The 18440-nt window shown below is 39.2% G+C and overlaps 1 protein-coding gene and 1 long non-coding RNA gene across 3 annotated transcripts in view; one reads left to right on the top strand and one right to left on the bottom strand.

Moving 5' to 3' along the window:
* LOC147597763 (uncharacterized) overlaps positions 1 to 18440 on the top strand; it is a 53851-nt gene that overhangs the window by 6440 nt on the left and 28971 nt on the right. The window lies entirely within an intron of this gene.
* KRT20 (keratin 20) lies at positions 2168 to 7827 on the bottom strand. Of its 2 annotated transcripts, none has more exons than XM_086766554.1 (8): positions 7405 to 7827; positions 6549 to 6631; positions 6178 to 6334; positions 4628 to 4789; positions 4422 to 4547; positions 4046 to 4266; positions 3337 to 3359; positions 2168 to 2265 (listed from the first exon to the last, which is right to left on the bottom strand). In XM_086766554.1, exons 1-8 carry the CDS (start codon positions 7825 to 7827, stop codon positions 2168 to 2170), a joined length of 1293 nt encoding a protein of 430 aa, XP_086622680.1. The 2 variants fall into 2 exon arrangements, with proteins under 2 accessions (XP_086622680.1, XP_086622679.1); XM_086766553.1 differs by lacking the exon at positions 3337 to 3359 and adding an exon at positions 2919 to 2959.

Genomic DNA, 18440 nt, shown 5'->3' with positions numbered 1-18440 from the left:
AAGGGAAATGGGTGGAGTAGAGCTAAGACATCATGGTAGTGTTTTGCCATGTGCAATGGAGCACAAAAATTTCTTTTCGCATTTAAATCCTTTCTACATAATTTTTTTTTTGTCATTACATGCTCACTGCTCTCTTAGTTTGGGGCTATTATTATAGAAGGGTGCTTAAGTCAGTGGAATGATCCCTTTCGTGTCATACTTCCCAGGGTGCATGTCAAAAACGTGTTTCTTCTCACAAAACTTTTCTGGCATGAACCTCTGCCAGATCAGTGCTCTCTATGTGTCTAAGTGAGAATAGTGATCAGCAAAAGTGTATGAAGAAACATCTGGACAATCAGTGATCTGCAGGTTGATCATTAATATGAAAATATAAATATACTTGATTATACCGAATATAATTTGTAATTCTGTTTTGTGCTGTAAACCTTCCATCATTGAAATATCTCTGTGTAATATGCATAGTCTATACCAACAGTTTAGACTTTTGAGCTGAAAACTAGCCATTTTTTCTTCTAAATAGTTTGCTATTATCTCAAAATAAGGAAAAATATTTCTGTATTCTATGCTTTTCATAATAGAAATCTAACGATCAAATATAGCTCTTCTTGGTTACAGGTTTAGGCATGAAAACCCTTCAAAACCAATATACATTTCTTTTGAAGTTATTTTGGTACACAGAAAATTGTTTTTTCTTTGTCATGGCTTAATTATATAATTGGATTTGTCAACTGAAATGTATTAATTTTTAATTTATCTGCATCTGGGAGCAGAGGTGCTTTTTTGGGCAGGACTGTATTATGAGCAGTAGATCAAAGGTTTCAGTAAAGCATTTATGTAGAAATGAAATGATAGCCTGCTATCAGTGACTCATGATCGTGACAGCAGAGGATTATTTTCTTTGGCAGCTGTTTGTGTACAGTAAATAACACATTGGACAGGTGAAATTTCAAAAGGAAGAGGTTTTCATGTTGTGTTGTCAAGAGGAAAATGTGGACTCCTTGAACTGAAGATCTGGGTGTGGCATAGGAGAGTTACGCTCTATGGGAAAGGGTACGTGCAGTTCTTGGTGGAGAAAGGTTTAATAGGAACGGTAGTCTTTTCACTTCTGAACTGAAAGGCAAAATATATTCTGATTGATAAAATATCTTTCCTTGCTGTAGTCCCTGGTGATATCAACATTCACAGAGAGTGAACAATAATAAACAGGCTTCTTCAGTTTCACATTTTAATTTATTATGAAATGAAAATTGACACTTCTTATTTATTTGAAAATTTGAAGTGAAGCTGCATTACATTTGAATGGTAGTTCAATTCAGAAAAGACGCATTGAATCAACATTTTAATGTGATTTTAAAAAGAAATCCACTCCAAATGTGCTGAAAAAATAGATTGCTAAACTTTGGATTGTAATTAAACTAACATATTTGATAGAGAGTGTATCATCTGTATCTGGTAAATTCTTTCTTGTGAAGTTTTGATGAGGTGTCCATGAAGTTTTCAGAAATAGCAGCTCTCTTCTAAAAGCTTTTATTAATATGTTGGAAGTGTGAGAAAACTTAAGGCACCAGATGTTGAAGTGAACTGTCTGAAGAAATGAAGAAAAAATTTTCATAGTGCTTTCAGAAGAGTCCACTACAATCAAGAGCTTGTTAAGCACATGAGCAAATTTTATCCCATGTCTTCATCTAATTACTTTCACCAACTTAGTGCTTTGAAACTTCAACAGCAAACATTGCTTACATATTTTTCTAATTTTAAATTATTTTAAAAGCTACAGTAAATTCATTTGACTTTCCAGTTTTTACTGAGCAGGTTTTTAGATGTAATTTTAAGACTCTTATGAATACTTCAGTTTTTATCTGTCTTGGAAACAATTACACATTTGTAGCAGGCTGATTTGTTTTTTTTTTTTTATCAAGCGATTTAGTCATTATGTAAGTAAACTCAAAATTTTGTACTTCATAACTTACTGATTTTTATTAATAGTCATACACACACAAAAAAAAAGTAAGAAAGAAAAAGATTGATTGATATTTGATAGTTTGGCACTTTTCAACCCTTCTGGATTTTAGAGAGAATTAGATTGAATTCTTTAGAAAGTTTAATCTTTTTGGTTTGGCATCAGCTCCAAGAAGGTCAGAGGCCATCTCCTCTGTGCTGGGGCCATTTAAATCTTCTCTTCTATCTCTTTCATCTGAGAGGAGACAACCTTGCCATCAACCACCTCTTCAACAATTGTCTTGATCTTCTTAACTTTACTTGATTCTGGTAATGAAATTGAACAGTGAATGAATTAAATTCCATGTGTATTGACAGAATAATATTACTGTACTACTAGCAGCAATCCCACAAATGAGAAAATAGATAAAGACATCTTTTCAGTGCAGTTACTGTGAAGTAAACTTTTTGGGTATGCAGGAGATGGTTTCTCTTCCTTTGAGCATCCTGAATGTTGCCCCTAATGCTATAGAGGACATTGTGGTGAGTCACTCTATCCCTCCTGATATTTTTGCTTCAGTTTAGCACAAACTTGGAGACCTAAAACCTAGAAACAGTCTTACGCTGAAATTGATATTTTTGCTATTAAACTAGATATTTTATTTACCATCCTAGTCTCCCTGTGTAGTCAGTGGAGAGAAGCGGATGCTTCTGAAGTCCTTTGGAGGATAATTAAATAATTCTCTGACATTCTCTTGGCTCGTTGAGGAGTCTGTTGGTTTACTTTGGGCACTTGAATTATATACATAAAACTAGGCTTTGTATGGTAGCTATAGGTTATCTGTTCATGCAGTTGATTGCTTTCTTGATGTAGGATTCCACTGGTTGATTATTTGCTGTGTTGTTTTAGATCAGACTACTTAGTTCCACAACATTTCAACAGGCAGCCATCAAAAAATACGGAAGTTGGTGTGACATACCTTTTTCATGCTCTCCTGCAGATACATCCTGTTTGAAGTGTCTGTTCAAATTATAAATTAAAAAGTATAAATATATGGTTTCTAATATGTTGAAGAAAAATCCTTGTACGTTTCCTGTACATTTAATCAAGACAGCTAATGTCCTTTTATAGAGACATTTAACCGTGTTTGAATGAGTTTTCTCTCTTAAGGGAAAACTTACTAACCATAAGCTATAGGTGAAATTAATCTGCAGACTCATTTCTGCAGTGCTATGACTTCAGCTCAAGCTGACGAGAGGTAGACGAGAGGTTCAACATGAGTGGGCAATGCGCCCTTGCGGCCCAGAAGGCCAACCGCATCCTGGGCTGCATCAAGAGGAGCGTGGCCAGCAGGTCGAGGGAGGTGATTCTGCCCCTCTACTCTGCCCTGGTGAGACCCCACCTGGAGTACTGTGTCCAGCTCTGGAGCCCCCAACACAAGAAGGACATGGACCAGTTGGAGAGGGTCCAGAGGAGGGCCACAAAGATGATCAGAGGGCTGGAGCACCTCTCCTATGAGGCCAGGCTGAGAGAGTTGGGGCTGTTCAGCCTGGAGAAGAGGAGGCTCCGGGGAGACCTGATAGCGGTCTTCCAGTACCTCAAGGGGGCCTACAGGAAAGATGGGGAGAAGCTGTTCAGTAGGGCCTGTTGTGATAGAACAAGGGGTAATGCGTTTAAATTAGAAGGAGGTAGGTTTAGATTAGATATTAGAAAAAAATTTTTTACAATGAGAGTTGTAGAGCACTGGAACAGGTTGCCCAGAGAGGTGGTGGATGCCCCATCCCTGGAATCGTTCAAGGCCAGGCTGGATGAGGCTCTGAGCAACCTGATCTAGTCAGGGATGTCCCTGCTTCTTGCAGGGGCGTTGGACTAGATGACCGTTGAAGGTCCCTTCCAACTCTAACTATTCTATGATTCTATGATGTGCCCAGCAAGAATTGCTGAACAGGCAGAATCGTGGGGGGTGAAATACCAGTGTCTGCTTGCCCTGTTTTCACAGATGTCTGCTCTTTCCAGTATAGAATATGGGATACTGGACTATCTGAACATTTAGTGTCTGCTCACTTGCACCCCAAACTGAGAAGCAAAGGGCGTGTATTTCCTCACCCGGTGTCCTCTCCCTCCAGCAGATGGCGATATGTGGCGATCTCCATTTCCAAGCGAGTCTTGATATCCAGCAATATACTGTACTCGTTATTCTGAGCCTCCATGTCAGCTCGCAGTTGCCTTAGCTGAGCCTCTAAATTGGCAACTGCCTCCTGTATTTGGGTTAGCTGGTAACTGTAACGCGCTTCAGTTTCAGCCAGAGTGTCTTCTAAAGACTTTTTCTGCAGCCAATGAAAAGGTCAGAGATGTGTTATTCAAGATGATACATTTTTGTGTTAAAATAGCATTTTGATTGAAAAGCCTCTCAGTTTCTATATTTATGCATGTAAGTGTCTACTAATCACAGTCCTTATTTCAAGTACTCTTTATTATTTACCATGTTAAGCTCGGACTGTAATTCTAGCTCCACGCCCTGACAGATCTGTCTCCGGCTGGTGATCTCTTTCCTTTGGGCTTGCACCTGTTCAATATTGATTGCTACTTCCTGGTTCAGTTCTTCTGTCTGAAATGCAAAACAAAAGGACTGTAAACTGCAACTAGGTTGACTGAGGTTCTTGCTGACGTTTAACTAATTGACCTTACCTGCTTTTCAAATTGTTCTTTGGCTTCTTGACGATTCTTTTCTGCCATTTCTTCATATTGCTGTCTCATGTTTTCCATAATAGTTGCAAGATTAACAGTTGGAGCAGCATCCACCTCCACATTAACTGAGCCGCCCACCTGTTTGCGCAGTCTGTCAACATCCTACAGCAATGAGGATTGTATTAGCACGGAACTTCCAGTCCCGAATATCCAAAGCAAATTCAAAATCTACTGACATAGAAGTAATTCTTAAATAGCACCTCAGGGCAAGATAACTTCATCACCTTGTAAATACCTGCTTAGTGCACCTCATGTTAGAACATCTTACTTATTTTGTAGCAATAAATGCTATATCATAGATGAATATACTATAGAAAGATGATTTCCTCAGGACCAGATGTATGGAATGAGTGTAGAAGTCATGGTTCCCATTTGTATACTTTGGTGGGGTAGCAACTGCTCAGCCACAAATTATTCTTAAAGAAAACCTTCAGTCCTTAGTTTCTGAAGTTCAGCCTTTGGTGCCGAATAGCTTGGATGTCAGTTAGTGCCATGCACGCCCGAAGTGATACAAAGGCTTCAGTGGTGCACAGCACAGTTTTAAGTGAGTGGCTAGGTTGGCTATTTTTCTAGGTTGGATCTTTCTAATACGGTACTTAAAGAACATATTTTCTGTAATGTGACACGGAATTTACAATTTGGAAGTTGGTAGTATGACACTAAGAGGAAAGTTTGGGCGATGCCATAATTGAGATTTTGTAAACAGTAATTTGAATTTGGGATTTCAGTTTGTGTCTTTGCTTGAAAGGGAGAAATAAACAGTGAATGTCTAACATTCTTACCTTTGTAGGTCTTTGAAACTAGGAATGTAATGCTAAGGGTGGGATTCAATTTGAGCTCAGAGTCCTAGGAGATACGGAGTACACATATCTCACTTACAGGTACCTCTGCATGAGCCAGAGCTCCTGTTACAGCCAGTAGAGACCAGCGAGTGTCCCAGCTGGCCAGCCAATAGGTCTTTGCTCTATGCTGAGCTGAGTCACTCTCTAGGTGTGTCTGTTTTATTGACTGTCTCTCAGTTGATTATAATCGGTTTTAAAATAGAGGGAGACAGATTCAGATTAGATATTAGGAAAAAATGTTTTATGCTGAGGGCGCTGGAGCACTGGCCCAGGCTGCCCAGAGAGGCGGTGGATGCCCCATCCCTGGAAACATTCCAGGCCAGGTTGGCCAGGGCTCTGAGCAACCTGATCTGGTTGGAGATGTCCCTGCTCCTGGCAGGGGGGTTGGACTGGATGGGCTTTGAAGGTCCCTTTCAACCCAAACCGTTCTGTGATTCTATGATTCTGTAATAGAATCACACGTACATTCACATATATAATATATGAATGGGTGCCTAAATTTTTATGTGCTAATCTGGAACTGAAACCCACCGTAACTGTAATATTCTTTCAGACTAACCACGAAGATTTCATTATTCCTAGTGAGTCTGGGTTTGTATCTGCCACTTTAAAAAAAATCTCTCCCTGACAGTGTTTGGCTGTTCTCACCTCCTCATGGTTCCTCTTAAGAAAAGCTAGTTCTTCGTTCACACTTTCAATCTGCGACTCCAAATCAGATTTCGTCAAAGTCAAGTTATCACGGACACGGATTAGCCCGTTAATGTCATTCTCGACACTTTGCCGGAGCAGGAGTTCGTTCTCATACCTGTGAAATAAGGCTTGTTTTGTTCTCATGAAAATGCAACTCTTTGATGTAAATGTTAGGATCAGTAATACTACAGCCTTAGTTGTAAAATCTTTCTTTTTATTAAACTTTACATTAGAAAATGTTTACTTCTCAGCTTTGATACTAATAACTAGAAGCTTTCATGAATAAGAGGAGCATGAAAGAGAATCTGTGAAATGATCATGGAACTTACTTCAGTCTAAAATCATCAGCAGCCAGTTTGGCATTGTCAATCTGCAGGACAAGTCTTGCATTTTCCAACTGTGCAGCGCCAACCTAAAAAGGAATGGTTGAAAAGTGATGTTTGCACATAAATGCACACTTCATCCATTTCTGGAAATTAATCCTGCATGTGGGCTTCATCTGGCTTAACTTTATCTGTCTATTAGTCATCTAGGTTTAAGCTAATTCCCTCTGAAGTGCATAGAAGGAATTCGGGTTCTCCAAAAGGCAAATTATCGTGCCATAAAATAGACATATAAAATAGTTGGGATGAACTGCTGTCTGGAAGGGATCTACTTTTAAAGGACGAGAAATAGAATGGGTGAAAAGTAAGAGGGGAAAGATTTAAGGAAGTTCACTGGAAATATAATTTGACAAATCTGTCAGCTGATAGCTGTGGGAATATTTTATTGTTTTTAGTGCTAATTTACTATTTCAAGTAGTGATCTGTTATTTTTTTTTCGGAGCATTTGGCATCCTTTTCTAAAAACACTTTGAAATCAACAGATGCTAAATTACATTTAAATATGTATAAATTCCCATCGGTACTTTCACTGATTAAAATTACCTAAGGCAAATATAATAGAATTCATTAATTTTGTTGCAAAGATTTTTCCTGTATGAGATTACTCACACCTGCAGACATGTACCTAGTATTATAAATTAAGTAAAATCTGTCACTAATTTTTATCTGATCAAGCTAAAACATTTTTTTCCTTAGGTGAGACAACTGCAATTTGAAAAAGTACGTTTTGTACAATAGATTATTATCTATCTCCCCAGTAATTGCAATAAATATATTTATAGATGCCTATATGGTATCTTACCTTATTTTGGAGATCTTCAATGGTTTTAAAGTATGAGCTATAGTCATGCCTTACGTCTGCGGTGTTCTTCTCATGCCACTCCTTGATCTGCTGCTCAATTCGGGAGTTTGCCTTTTCTAGAGAACGTACCTTCTCCAGATATGAAGCCAAACGCTCGTTTAGATTTTGCATAGTTGATTTCTCATTGCCAGCGAGCAGCACATCATTACCAGTAATGTTAAGCTGGAAGTTCCCACCGAAGCCTTGTCCGTAGTTGGTGCTGGTAGATACGCGGGTGCCAGAGCCACCAGCTCCCCCGTAGACGCTGGGTGCCTGAACCCTTTGGATGGTCGTTTTCCTGGAAGTTAAACCACTGACACTGGGTGCAGTGGATTGGAAGCGGGTGCTTGTACCCCACTGAAAGCTTTGGTTAGAGAACGCCATTTCTCCTTCGTCTTCTAAAATGAAGCAGCTAAAGCTACACAGATAGCGAGCAGCTGAAGTGAAGAGCAATGTGTGCTCTGTAAACCTTTATACTTGTTTCAAAGAGGAAGAACAATAATTGTAAACCCCACCTCTGTTGACACACAATGTAACTGGTGTCAGCACAAACAGCACACAGCGAATTGCCCCCACAGTCCATGTAATGTAAAGGGCTTTTCGTCTGTTCATCTGTGTTTGAGAAGAGCTTCCCAGGTAGTTTGCCTTGCTTTGTTATTATTTTGAATAAAAGATGAAACACAAATGAACTGTTGAATCATTTATAGCAGTATACCTGCAGCCACACTCGCTATAGTCCTTTTGAACAAAGAAGTAGATTCTTACCCCCATGTGCAGTGTATAACATTTAAAATGAGAACTGACTGTATGTGACAAGAGACTTAAAATATTTATATTTGCAATCAAGTGTATATTTCTGTTGAGTAAACAATAGTTGAGGCCTCAGGACAGTCCAGAACAGTGTATAAATTATTAGAAAGGAGGCATCTGTAACTACAATGTTAATTCATTTTATCATAAGCACAAACCAATATTCATACTGTCATTGGAAAGTGAATGTTGTAGTTGGCTTGCATTGAATATGTGTTCATTTAGTATTAGAAAACTGTTACAAGTTGAACTCTAGCTTTCAACGCAACTGAAATTAAGCCAAAAGAGTATCGCTTTGTCCATAAATAAATAGGAAGAAGAATATTGGAAATCTTCATTGCCCACTTTATTTCATGTATGAGATGCTGAGGTCCATAGAGTGGCAGGAGGTGTTGAGATCAAGCTTCCAGTGTAACTGGCTTCCAGCCCTCTGGTGTGGCTGGAGTTAAAGCAAAACAAGCATCCCTCCTGCCTCATCAATGTTCCAGAGAGAGAGAGGCTACCAGCTAACGAGTTCCACTGCTCAGTGTTCTGTCGCAAACCCCAGTGTTAATGTTCATTAGCAGGAAATCAGCTCCCTTTTTTCAGTGCGTGAAGAAACCCAACAATCCTATTTCTAATTGTACTGAGGTTCCTAAACGGCGTATACTTTAATACAGAAAATGCAGATACAAAATGGAAAGCAAGGGAAGAAACTGATTGCTGAGAGAGTTGGTAGTGCTGCAGGAAAGCAGGTGGCAGGTGTGCATTGGGACAGTAGGTAAGTGGAGTTCCTTGGGGCATTGCACTGACAGAACCTTAGTGTATTATTAATGTACAATTAACACATATTGCTTGTATTAGTGAAAACAGCTGCTGTACATACGGATCTTCAACCTTGGGGCAAGGAAACTGTGAGACACTAAGCCCTGGAGGCATTGAACTGTATATTGGAAGCATCTTCAGGTTTCTGAGAACACCTAACTGGGATATTAGTGAATCAGTACTGCTAAGTTTTTTAAGTTTCTGTGCTACAGGTTAGTGTAAGTAGTATAGGATCAAGGCAAAGAATTAAGCTGTCATACTTGGCTATTCTGAAAATATGCATCTTCCAAACCAAAGTGATCAGCGTTCAGGGCAGAACTTTTTTTTGCAGGAGGATGCTGTGAATTGTCTTTGGACTTTGAACTTCTTTGGGTGTAACTGATAATGAAAAACATTTATGGCAGTTGAAACCAAAGTATACTAGCCATATCATTTGGACTGTCACTATGGAAACTCAAGGTGGGTCATCTTGTGTTCATTAAAAATATCCAGACTGAGTGAGAATCGATCGTGTTAGTAGGGCAGAGCTTACACCTTTAAAGCTGTAAGAGGAATACAGCAAGGCATCCTGCTACCGTGTCCTGGTTTTGGCTGGGATAGAATTAGTTTTCTTCCTAGCACCTGGTAGCTTACATCTCTTGGATATATATTTCACTGCCTAGATCTCTGACAGTATTTTATGATAGTCTATTTAAGAGGAAACATTCTGCTTTGTCTTAGTAGTTGTTAAAATTAGTTTCCATGTTACCTTGATGGTGTTTTTCCTACACATCACTTGAAGATTCCATTTTTCATTCTATGGAGAAAATGACAAAGGTTATTTGTTAGCTTTCATGTTTGCCTATAAATGCAAAAAGATGTCATCGAAAGTCTAGATTGGCTTTTATGGGTCAAATTCCCAATCTTTGTATTCATAACCATCCCACCTCCGTATAGAGAAGCACCTACATAGTTTAAATATCAAAAGCTAATTGTGTGTGGTGTTAAATTACTGTCAGGTGTTTAAGATTTACAGAAGCTGAATACTGTTTAGGAATGTAAGAATAGCATAAAATTACACTTCAGATTGATAGAGAAATAAAATTCACTGATACATAAAAATTTCTAAACTTTTCTCAAACTTCACCTTATACCCTGACCTGAATTAAAGTGGGCATCAGGATTAGGTCATTAGGCCTTGTGTTCTGACTCTGCTACTTCAAGCAGGTTCAAGCTGAACCTTCAACAATTATTTTTCTTCCAGAATCCTCTTCACTATTAAGCAAAAGTGTTCAAGGTGTATGCAACTGGAAGCGCAGAGCAATAGCATCATGCAGACTTAGTATGAAAAGATATTGGGCTGGATTTTCTTAGCATTCTTTTTCTTTTCTTCTCCAAATAGCTTACTTTAAATTTCTGTAGTCTCTCGATTTTATGTATGCCTCTGTTCCAAATAATAAGCTGGATTATTTGCAATAATATTTACTAAGATCAGGATAGGTATCCAGAGGTGGGTTTTGCTCCTGTTTTTTGGTTCAATGCAGTTTTTTTTCATGGAGTATGTCTTGAATGGTTGTATAAATCACTGGAAACTGCAAGCGTGAACACCAAAGACTGTATCTACACCAGTAAATGAGACAAAGGCAGGGCGCATAGGCTGGCTGGAGGGCGAGCAGCTTGCCGTGGCTCACATCTTCAAGGATGCACGGCTGTCAGCTGGGAGTGGTCACTGCCTCTTGAACTATGCCCAGGTATTATCTGGAAGAATATGGGCTGCCTTATTATTAAATTTTTTTTAAAATTTTATTGGTTGTAACAGTAAGCTATGTAAATAGGTTTTGAGCAACCTAAAAATAATATTCCCTGAACTCTGCAGTTTTGATCCATGTTAAAGAAGTGCTGTGAACACTTTGCTGCTGTTTTAGTTCAGCAGTGCAGTTTCCAACTCCAGACTCAGTTGTGAATACTCGATAGAGGACGGTCTGTGGATTCATGAGTAACCCTTCCTTGCAGTGACGCGCTCCATCAGAATGGTTAGTGTGTAGTCGCAATAAAACATACATAGCAACACTCATAAATTGTTTGATTTCATGAAGAAATCTCACCTCTGTGACGGAAGTTTAATGTATGTTAGAGAGCAATGAAGATAAGTCATGCAGGGTTATGATAACATGTGCATACCCTTTAGTATTACTCACTTTTACTAACCAGTCATGGGTAACCAGTCTTGATAGTTCAAGGAAAAAAGGCACACCCAGCTTTGGTTCTGCATTTATGCTGCCTTTAGGTGGAACATATGCTTTTCTTTTGGCTGACCTAAAGATTTAAATAAAGAAAAGTCTTTTAGTTCGGTCTTTAGTGGTGATCCATTCTAGAAGTGAAATGCAATGCCTGTTTATTAGTCCTTGTAACTGTATTGCTGATCTCAGATTGGATTTTGTGTCATAAGAATTTGAATCTGAAAGATCTCTTACAATACAGTCCTGAACTTCCAGTGTACAAAGTGCATTCAAGGAAGAGGAATTCCTTGTTCAATATTCCAGCCATATTCCAGTATTCAATATTTCTGTATCTAAGAAATTCCTCTCCTTCTCTTCTTAACCTACTTGCCAGAAGTTACTTCTTGATTTATGCCATACAACTCGTTTACAGCCAAGGGAACCGTTGTAAGATGAGCTTTCAGGGGAAAATCAGGCTAAATTTTTTATGTAGTTGTGAGCCAAGAGCAGAAGGAGTGAAAAAAGTGCTGAGGACAATGCTTCACCCTGAAAAGAAACTATCTTTGCACCATTTGTTAATGCAAATGCTGCACCCTTGAACACTGCTCTCTCCAAAGAGTAAAGAAAGATGTTTTGTGTTTTGCTGAATGTGATCAGACGAGAGAAAGGTGGAGTCACTCAACTGGAGTCACTTATACCCTGAATATTTGCAGCACAAGGTCTTACACCGTCTTCCTCACATACGTATTTTTCCCTCTTTTCCCTCTCCTTTTTGTCTTTTGTCCAATGAAAATAACTTAGTCATCAAAACACTACACCTTGTTTCTTTCTGCTTTGAGCTTTTGACAAGAGAGGTAAATTTAAAACATTACTTTAACTAGTATGATACTTCAAGAAGTGTTCCAGATCTTGGAGTGGTGCACAAGACAATGTGGTGGTTACATCCTTCCCCAACCACAGGCTGAAAATGAAAGTCAGGAGCTGCCTTTCCTGTCTTAGCTGCTCTCCTCGAATAGAATCAGATTTCAGGGCCAACAATAACAGCTCCAGGCCATACAAATGAACCTTCTCCTTTTTTTCCCCTAGAAGTGTCATTAACACCAGCTCTAATATAATCTAAAACACTACCAGGCAGATATTTTTCCCTTGTAAAATTATGCAACTGAGGTGTCAGTGGAGTGAGAAAACCAGTAAGCTGGAGAATATTTCAGCTTACTGGTTTTCTTAGTTCCATAATGCTGGAATAGTTCAGTACCCATGAGAAAATATTACATATTTATATGATTCAGTAAGCAAATACACTTTTCATGGCCCTGTGCAAATATATGCGTACATTGTCAGTACACCATAAAAGGTACAGACACACTATATTGCACATATTCACATTTGCGTAGATTTTTTTTTCCCTAGCTTTTAGAAAAAAATAATCCTTGTGGTTTCATGGACCTGATTTGTGTCACACTTGGAGCCCTCAAACCTGGAGAAAAACTTAATTTTTTTTCAAGGGTATAATTGCACTCATAACTGTCAGGAGTTGTCTGGACAGTTGCATGACTGCGTCTTTTTTGGGGGGGAGCACTCTGCTAAATCATCCCTTCAATGCATTCTAGTGACCGCATGGCATCCCCTCTCCCAGTGTTCGTAGAACCAGCAGCAAACTATGGGTTGTTTGCTTTGTAAAGAGAAGGAACCCAAAATACTGTCCCAGCTTCAGAATCTGTGTAAAGGACTCCCCTTGAGAAAGCTGGGCACTTTTAGGAATGTCCATTACAACCAGTACTTCCACAGAAGTTTCCAGGTCAGAGCTGTTCGCTAGCCTTACGAGTCTCCGGGAGGCACGGCCGCAGAAGGAGCGGATCCTGCGCTGATGCTCAGTGCGCCGGCTGGAGCAGAGCCACGGTGTGTATGTATCTGCTTGTCGCTAGAGGCCACCGCATGCCTTCTGAAAAGAGTTATGTGGGCACATCCACCTACATTTGCTACAGCGGGAGAATCCATGCTGGAACCTGAACGTGGTTAATGAAATTCGTGTATTACATAACAAAATTTCACATATTACCTACTTCTCTGCTCCTATATCCAGAAGAAAAATTTTTTGCATAACTCTTGTGGCCAAATGTTTAAAGTAATATTTATCTTCTCAGCCGCAAGCTGTAATTACAGGAGTTTAGCGTTGTGTATGGCAGTGAGTTTGTAAGCAGCGGCAACAAGTATTACCTATCTTTCTAAATCTTGAAAGCTGATTTTTGAGGACAAGAATGTTCATTATCCCTTGGAATTATGTCCCTTTCTTTATGACTGTTGCTTGAGTGTCTTAATTTTTAGACAGCAACAAATTCTAGACATTAAAGAAAAGGTTTCTTTGGTTTAGTTTTTATGTTTTTTTCTGCATAGCAGCAATGTTCTTTCCAGTGGAACACGTCCATTCACAAAAGGTCTTGGTAACTTTCTTGAGACTCTTCTGCAGTGAGATTGACTAAGAAACAGAGCCTGGGCGCTGAAATGGCTTCCAAAAATCAGTAATCTGTCTCACTAATAAGGAATGAAAAAGTGTTTTTCCTGCACTGATAACTTTAAAATTGCAATTTCTGTCTATGTGCAGCAACATTACATATTTTTTTCTTTGAGATTTCTGTGGCAAGAATTGCTTCCAGACTATTTGTTTTATGCATTTTATGCTTTTATTTCTTGTATGCATGATTCAGGGGTATAGCTCTTGGCCAAAACTGGTACTTTTCCTCTAAAAATAGCAGACTATTAACTTCTATCATAAAGACGTACTGTATAGTTTGGCAGCTGCTTCAGCTTGTTTGTTCCTCTTTCTTTTCTCTACCTCCTCTGAATAATCATTCCTCTAAATTGAAATACATTTTTCTCAGAGTATATTCCTCCTTTTTGTTGCTTTTCATAGAGCCTAATAACAGCCTATCAAATTAACTCCTTTTGACTTGTCCTTAGGACGTTGGAAAGCAAAAAAAAATTACCCCTGAAGTCTAGATAGTTATTAGAAGTGTCCTTACCACAGCTGATGTTATGACTTTATGCCTTTAAGCTTCTGATGCATATTCAGACTTTCAAAAGGCAAATTAATATGTCCAGAAGAAGCAGCCATGCACCTGTTTCCCCATTAGGTCACGTCTGGTGCTGTGAGCATCTATCATAAGCGCAGTCCGAACTGTAATATATTGATGCAAGTTATTAATGGGATATTTTTACAAACAATTCTTTTATGCCAACCCCTAGGTGTGTGGCTCAAGTAGGTCACTTCACTGTAGTTATACAATTAAAAATATCGTAAAAATGCAACTTGAAAAGAAACAAAAAAATTTACTGAGGAAGGAATTATGAGGGAGCAATACCTAGTAAAACATTACTTGTGACTGCACAAAGCCAAATGTACGAGTCAGTAATTAAGATGCTTTTGCTGTATAATTCAGGACAGGGGGACAAGGTGGGGGCACGGGCCTCTCAAGCATTATTCTTTCCTTGCTTTTCCGTCTATAGATCCTTCCCTTTTCTAAGTGGTTCATGCACAGGATCAGGCATCTCCCAGCAAAACTTTAGAAACCTTTGTAGGTCAGGGTGTGGACATTGTGAAATGTTTTACTGGCTCTTCTACCTGTTCTCTCTGCTTCAATAATAGCATGCAAACAGTGTTTTTAGCAGTGTTACAAATGCTAGATTTTCTTTTCTTCTCTTTCTGAAATGACTTCATTAATTTTGCATCTGTATTCACAAGGCAGGCAGAAAGCAAAAAATTTGCATTCTACAGAAATGTCTTGCTCATAAAGAAGAAAGAAACCTGCCAATGTGCGGCCACATCACCAGAAGGAATGTGTGATTAGTGGCACAAACCATGGCTGCATTACCTCACTGCAAACTTCTTCCAGAGGATCAACAATTCACCTACCAAAGCTGCCTGTTGTAATACACCTTAGTAAGTTTTAACATTTCTCCAAGTGAAATGAGCTATGACTCATACACATTCTGGAGTGCGTTCAAGTCTTATAAATCACACTGGAGAACTATTTAGTGCAGGACTTCCTTAAATGGCAGGTGAAACTACAAGAGGTGATTTGTGGATGCTGATGGTTTCAGCCTCCTTTTATAGCCTGTGAGTTCCTGTGTCTTGTTAGTTTGCAAAAGTATTGTTACATCATTCACTTAGACTTAGAAATGACTTTATCTCCTACTGATTTTTTTTGCTATCCTATTCCATTTATGGGGAATAGAATATATTCATTTGAGTGTGTTATTTTTTATGATACTTCACATTTTTAAAATTGCAGTTTATTTGGTCCTGGATCAGTCACTTCCTTGATATTGAAACACCACTTCTGTGTATATTTAATACCGAAGTAGAATAAATACCAGCTAGCAGAGTTCAATCAGTTTTAATACAATGAATTACCAAAATAATTTTTCAAGCAATACAATAGCACACTCCTGAAGATTTCCTTTCTTTCAAGACTCTGATCTGAGACTTAAGAGAAAGAAGCACATATGCCATCTCTTTTTTAAAGTTTCCCAAGTGCTACAAAATCACCAAAGACACATAGACATCATGTTCTGTACTAATTTTCATAGGACTGTTGGCACATGGAGACTGGAGAACGTCATCCAGGTATGTGCAGGGTCTTGACCAGCAGTACACACTTGAAATGGATCAACCAAATTATCTCTGCAGTGCGATCAGATACAGAAAGCATTGCTGTAACTAGAGAATGGCTCTTTGCGGAAGTTGTGTTATCTAATGGCTGGGTTAGTAGAATCTGTGAAGTGATGAATTCTAATTTAGTCGCTATCAGTGACTTTCTTTGCAGCCTTGAGCAAGTTGTGTCATCTCTTTTTCCAATTTCTCAAGCAATAAAATGGGAATGATACTACTACCCCCATTCATTATCATCCCAACTTCATCTCAGCATGTTGTGAGAAAATGTAAACAGTGCATGCAAGTGCTAAATATTAGTATCATTATTTATTATTTAGGGTGCAGACCTACCCTAATTACATTTAGAAATGCATAACTTGTCTACCAGAACCTGTTGGAGCAAGTCCAGAGGAGGCCACAAAAATGATCAGAGGGCTGGAGCACCTCTTCTTGTGAGGACAGGCGGAGAGAGCTGGGGCTGTTCAGCCTGGAGAAGAGGAGGCTCCGGGGAGACCTGAGAGCGGCTCCCAGTGCCCAAAGGGGGCTGCAGGGAAGGTGGGGAGAGACTCTTCAGCAGGGCCTGGTGGGACAGGATGAGAGGTAATGGTTTTGTATGAAAAGAGGGTGGATTTAGACTTGATATAAGGAAGAAATATGTTTTGGCCCAGGTTGCCCAGAGAGGCAGTGGATGCCCCATCCCTGGAAATGTTCCAGGCCAGATTGGCCGGGGCTCTGAGCAACCTGATCTGGTTGGAGATGTCCCTGCTCCTGGCAGGAGTCCTTGCAGGACTGTATGAGCTTTAATGGTCCCTTCCAATTCAAACCGTTCTGTGATTCCATGAAATTCAGAAATAATGAATAACCATTAGATACAGGGCATCGTATGGCTGGTGACACTGTATCATAAGGTGTTCAAAAAAAGGGAAATCTGCATTTTTACATAGTATTCTAAAGCCATGAAAAATTCTCCAGAAAGAAGTCATTTTTGCCATGGAATACTTGCTTTCATTTAGAGAACAGGATGTAGTGTAACCAATATTTATATGTTTAAGGACTAATTGGTTTACACCACTTACTAAAGACAGCAACTGGAACGGATGTGTTAGAGCCATCGATGAGAGATGATGTTAGTAAACAGAGTGAACCATGAGGTCAGTGTTGTGAGCCATCCTGGTCTGACCATGACAGAATGCAGTGACACAGTTGTCAGAGAAGGTTACAATCATCAGAGCGGTGGAGTGGAGTGGGCATTCCGCTTTATGTCTTCAGCTGGTGCCATTTGGACCACAGCTGAGCATAACAGGAATGCAGGGAGTGCATTTACCTCCACGTGAGAGGAAACTAGGACGTGGATAAAGCCAGTGCATTTCTCCAGAATGTGAAATAAGGACAGACGTGTTCTACAGAGCACTCCAATCATTCATTTTCCTTCTTCTTCTAGTTCAGCACAATCAAAACCTAGTGCAAAGCATAGATACTTTCCTTTGCTTTAGAAATAAAGGGCTACTTAGAAGTTTTTATAATTATTTGTATCACAGCAATGTGGTTATGCTCTGTAAAACTGATAAATTAATACAGCTTTAAATAACACAGAAAATTGTTCAAGAAAACCTTGGCACATTTTGTTCGGATGCTACAAACACCAGATCTGGCTTGTTGGATCTGGTAAGCCATAAGGAAGGACATTGCTAATTAGCCAAGAGTTACTGATCCTGTATTACAAGTTTTACCCAATTTAAAGAAACCATTAGGTAATCCATTCAGTGCTTTTGGGATCTTTGTGCAACAAGGGTGGAGAGTTGGGGGGGGGGGGGCAGGCGAAGGGGAATAATGAACTGGTCCTAACATGCCAGTAAGAAAACATTGTATCATAGAGATGGACTTTGTTTATTTTAAAACTGTTTTTTCTTTGAAATTTTCACTTTGTTTTGTGAGCTGTGTTTCAAAGCAAAGCAGGTAACAGGGCTCCTTTCTGAAAGTCCCTTCTGAGTAGGTATGAAAAAGTACAACGGCATTTTCGCTCATGAATATGAGACTGCCCTGAACACCCTGCTTTGTATGCAGACGGTGACTTTGGCATGCAAATCCATACGCACACTCATTATGCTCCATTTTGTCTCTCTTCCTTCTGCTTTACAGGATTCTGCGTCTACAGAGTCCTAGTAATGTTTCTCTTTTTCTTGCTCAGTTTTTAGCACTGCATATCACTGGAAATTTTCCTGTTGCTGTTAGGGCCTCCTGCTGAGGCGGTGGTTGGGCTAACGTGAGAAAGGGCAAGAAGCTTAGATTTGGCTAACAAACTTGGGCCTCTCTGCTTACATTCGTGTGCCCTGCATATACCAATCTGTCCTGACTACAGACCCATCCACAAAAACAACGAGCATTAACGTGAAAGCAAATAACATTGTTTTGAATTAAAAGAATGAGAGTATCTGGAAAAGTATTTATAATCTTTGAAGGACTGTGCAAAGACAGTTAAAGAGAATTTTTCTAAAGCTGAAGAATAAATAAATAAATGTTCCTAGGGTGACTAT

This window comes from Chlamydotis macqueenii, chromosome 25 (genome assembly GCF_036417535.1).
Source record: "Chlamydotis macqueenii isolate bChlMac1 chromosome 25, bChlMac1.mat, whole genome shotgun sequence".
In the NCBI taxonomy this organism is placed as follows: domain Eukaryota; kingdom Metazoa; phylum Chordata; class Aves; order Otidiformes; family Otididae; genus Chlamydotis; species Chlamydotis macqueenii.
The sequence above is the reverse complement of the archived record's forward strand: the minus strand, read 5'-3'. Positions and strand labels throughout refer to the sequence as shown.